General features: G+C 38.4%; 1 protein-coding gene across 1 annotated transcript; it reads right to left on the bottom strand.

Annotated features, from left to right (window-relative positions):
- Nucleotides 1-217: 217 nt before the first annotated feature.
- Nucleotides 218-3,829, bottom strand: LOC137828648 (C2H2 and C2HC zinc fingers superfamily protein). The gene has a single exon (XM_068635305.2). The coding sequence runs from the start codon at nt 1,158-1,160 to the stop codon at nt 366-368; it is 795 nt and encodes a 264-aa protein (XP_068491406.1). The 5' UTR covers nt 1,161-3,829; the 3' UTR covers nt 218-365.
- Between the last annotated feature and the right edge of the window lie 533 nt (nt 3,830-4,362).

Below are 4,362 nucleotides of genomic sequence, written 5' to 3' on the forward strand. Positions count from 1 at the left end.
TAATTTTGATTTATTAATTAGGTACGTTTATCAATTATTTATTAGTCTTCTTAAATCCGTTTAGGTGTATAGTAAGACGAAAATTAAAAAAAATAAAAAAAACTTGTAAATGTAGATTGGTGATGTACAAATTTTGAAGGGTAGAAAAGAGAAGTAAAAGGAAAATTAGTGGGTGTGAATTTATATGAGCAGTTGTAATGTGTACTAAGTGAAATAATTTACGTGAAAAAATAGCAATTAAATATGAAAATGTACAATATAGGAAGCTGAAACAGCTAATATATATATGCCCTTAAACGGCGCGTCAAGCCTGAACAAAGAGACGGTTACACTCACTGAATTTCAAGCCGAGCTGAGCCAAGAGGTCACGGCGCAGCTGGCGCAAGACTAAGGTGCAAGTCCAAGCCCCATGCATCATCAAATTTGGGCCCACCATCCCCTTTGGAGAACCTACTCAAAGAGGGCCCATCAACCGTAGCGTGGTGGGCCCGGGCCTGCACCTGCACCGTTGACAAAGCTAATTGCGAATCACCTACAACGCCAACATAGGGAAACATCCCTGCACCCGCGGATTTCACACCCGTTATGGTAACGTTGCTATTGTTATTACTACTCAACCCGTTGTGGCCATTCGCCGACGGGAACGCACAACCGTGCGATACTGACACGTGGAAGGGAGGAGGCGCGGCACGTGGTGGCACGTACACCCATGGAGAACCCGGGACCACCATGGACCCCGGCGGAGCCAGCAGGTGCGGCGGTGGGGCGAAGGCGGAGATCATAGGGTTTCGCGTGAAGGAAACGGCGGCGTTTCGCGTGGCCTGTAATTGTGCACGCTTCAATTGTTGACGCTCTTTTTTGTGCGCGTTCTGGTGCCCACCAAGTGCTTGTGAATTTGCGAACTCTCGGCAGCAGTATTGGCACTCGTATTTCCGGTCGCCGGAGGACGGAGTTCCGGAACCGGCACCGGCGGAGTCCCGCGAGGCAGATGGGGAAGTGGAAGAGGCCTTGGTGGTTGTGTCTTCCGCGTCATCATGCATGACCACCTCGTCTTCCTCTTCCACGGTGATGTCTTCATGGACGCTGAATCCGAAGAGCTTCAAGCTCGTTGGGGAAGTGGGGTTTGCTCTTTTGGTTTTGTAGTCAAGTTGGGTTTCCATGGGCGTGATTTGAGTTGAGTTGAAGAAGGGGTAGTGAAAGTGTGGAACAACAAAGGTAGGGGTAGTTTAATGTGCTTGTATTAAGGAGTAGTTTGTTGCATTGGTTGGGGTCTATTTATACCCAGGATTCAATGGGTTTTGACAAAAAGCAAATTTTGTGTAGAAATTTAGAAATAAAAGGTGAGGAAAGTGGGGTCCTTGCGGATGTCCCAAGGAGAAGAAAGTGTGTGAAAATATGGGAACACCACCCTAGAAGACCCACATCCAAGGGACCCAAAGGCTTGGAATTTGTCTCTTGATACAGTTTTTATCTCCATTGCCTTTTTACTCCTTTCTTCAAATTACAAAGGTATCCCTCTTAAGCCTGTGCTCAGATTCATAATCACTTTACATTTTCAATTAATGTTCTGTATTTGGTTTAATCTTGAAAGTGATTATAGATATAAAGTTGATTCAGAATTGAAATAGATTTATATACTTTGTTAACTTACTTTTTACATAAAACATTCATTTTGAAATTAATTTCTTTTCAATTTTGCAAATGTTATTTGAGTTGTGAACAGTCTGAATGAATTATTTGAGCTGTGTGAACAGTCTGGGGTAAAAGAAGAATTGATATATGCAAAAAATCGGAGGGGAATGGAATGAGAGGGAGGTTTGAGAATGTGATGCATGTGATGGGAGTATGGCACGGGATGAAAGTGTTAATGATTGGGTTTGGAACGGAGCCATATATAATTCTCTTTTCTGCCTCACACACTTAAACTCCCTCGTGTATGTACGAGGCACTGTACATAAAATTATGTATAGTTGGTGTGACTCACCAACAAAATAAAGGGTAGCTATTTTGAAGGGCAACTCATAGTCTCTTTCAATCAACTTGCATTTGGTGAATTATTTATATGTAGCAGCATCAAAGGCATTAAACTAGCTGACTAACATATTCACAATTTAATAGACAGTTGGACCCATTCCTTGGTTTATCATCCCAACCCATCACAGACTTTAATAATTGGTATGTCTAACTCAAATCACTCATTGGACTCTCTATTTATGAATTAGGGTTTGGAGAAATTTTAAGCTATATATATGCTGTCTTACTATAAGTATTCTAGTCAACATTAAAACTTTGTGAGGATTTATGTTAAAAATAAACTCTACATTTATATATACATGTTTAGTTTTAGCATGATGCCTAAGGATTTTTCAACAGGTTAGAAAAGTTTTTGAGATATTTGGCCATTTTCAACCTAAGTTCATGCATTTGAACGTTGCTTAAGATGGCCAATCAAAAGCTTGCCACCTTGCATAATCTACTGATAAACATTTGTTAAAGGTCTGACTCAACATGAACTTCAGCTCATTCAGAGCCAATTCATTCATGACATGTACACACACATATATATCACTCCATAATGCTCATGCCACCCTTTTCTCCATGACTTTATTTAAGATTGCTAAACAATTAATTAATCAGGCATCAATTCACAAAACAGATGTTCCATTTCAAATCGAAAGTTCTCTTTATTGGACACTTTTGACATAACATATTCTATCATTTAAAACATATTATTATTATTATTATTGAATATTGACGAAGGAACGAAACCCAATAAACCACCGTGAAGCCCATGTCTCTATCCTCCCACCCTGGCTTCTGCTGACTCCAACTAATTCTGCAGCTGATACAAAGAATTATGAAAGCTATTGAATGTCCCAAAATCAGATATTGAATCCATCCATACCTCACTACCTTATTTTATTTCTTTCCATTTTTAGCTTCTCTCAGCATCACGTGAATGAAAATTCCTACTACTACTTAACAAAATTCATAGAAAACTCATCTGAAAATTTAAAATTTTCAGAGCTATATTACTAGTATTTGTTGATTGAGTCTCTAAACCGACAGCTTCACCCACCACCATTGCACATATCTCTCTCTAGAAAAAGCAGATGGGGCCCTACAAGTGAGATAGAGAAAACAGCTTTCATAGTATAGCATCCAAGATCCTAAACCAGACCATATATGGCGCTCAGATCTAATTAACACCGCCCCACTAATCACTGCTGCATGTCCCACGTGTCAACATCGTATTCACTCCGTATTCATCTCAGGCTAGATACCTTCTTTCAGACAAGGGATGTGTTTTTTGGTATAAACACAAAAATGCTCCAACCAACACATGCATCATCTATGGATATTTTTGTATTATAATGTATCAGCTTGGACAATTTTTATTTTATATATTCATTTTTTCTAGTGCTCTTATACTGATATCTTGTGTGTAATTTCAGACAGATGTTTGTGAGAAATAGGAAAGAATTTGCTACATCTTTATCCTTTCACATTATTCCAAGTTGGATTCTTGTAATACATGGCATGGCATGAGAAGCCATGATGGCAATTTAGTGAGTAAAGTCAAAGTTAGAAGAATAAGCTTGGAACATGGCTCTGTGGCTGATACTAAGTTTTGGGATAGAGAGAAAGTTTAGTTATTGTAGACTTCCCAGTTGGGGTTGTCTGAAAGGGCATGGTAATGTTATGACATGGAGGGCATTGAATTGAATATTATAAGGTTCAGGTGTGTTTGCGAAACTTAGGGTTTGGGTCCCCACCGTTACGTGTTGATGATGATGAATTATTGTTTATGATGTTTGCGTGATTGACGTTGAAATCTATATAGTTTATATATTGGTTTTAGCTTTGAGAGAGATCTCTGCGAATCTTACTAACTCCGAGAGAGAGTGAGAGTGAGAACTTTTTGTAGGCTTGTAGTCTCCCACTTAAAAAGCATAATTAATCATAATCCTAATACTTATACCAATATTTATCATACCAAATTTTAAATTAAAAAGTAAAGCCTTCTTCAATTCTAAAGTTTTCGTCACAACTCCTAATGTGACCCACCGTGTCCCCTCCTTCCAATATGCGTTATATTTTTAAACCATTCCCTCCAAATTAGTCAAATTTTCAACAAAAATATATATATTTCCAATATCCCTTGACACATATAACCTTTACAGTGAATGTTTATATTCCTTTTTAATTGCTGCCTAGATTCGTAATAATAAACTATCATTAGCATAATCTCTCTGTCGGTTCCAATTAATTAACAAGATGATTTCTCTTAAGGATCATGGATCCAATTCAATAAACTTAACCTTCAAAATCTGTTTTATTTTATCAGAATGAAGAATCAAA

Source organism: Phaseolus vulgaris, chromosome 7 (assembly GCF_051622355.1).
Source record: "Phaseolus vulgaris cultivar YP4 chromosome 7, ASM5162235v1, whole genome shotgun sequence".
In the NCBI taxonomy this organism is placed as follows: Eukaryota; Viridiplantae; Streptophyta; class Magnoliopsida; order Fabales; family Fabaceae; genus Phaseolus; species Phaseolus vulgaris.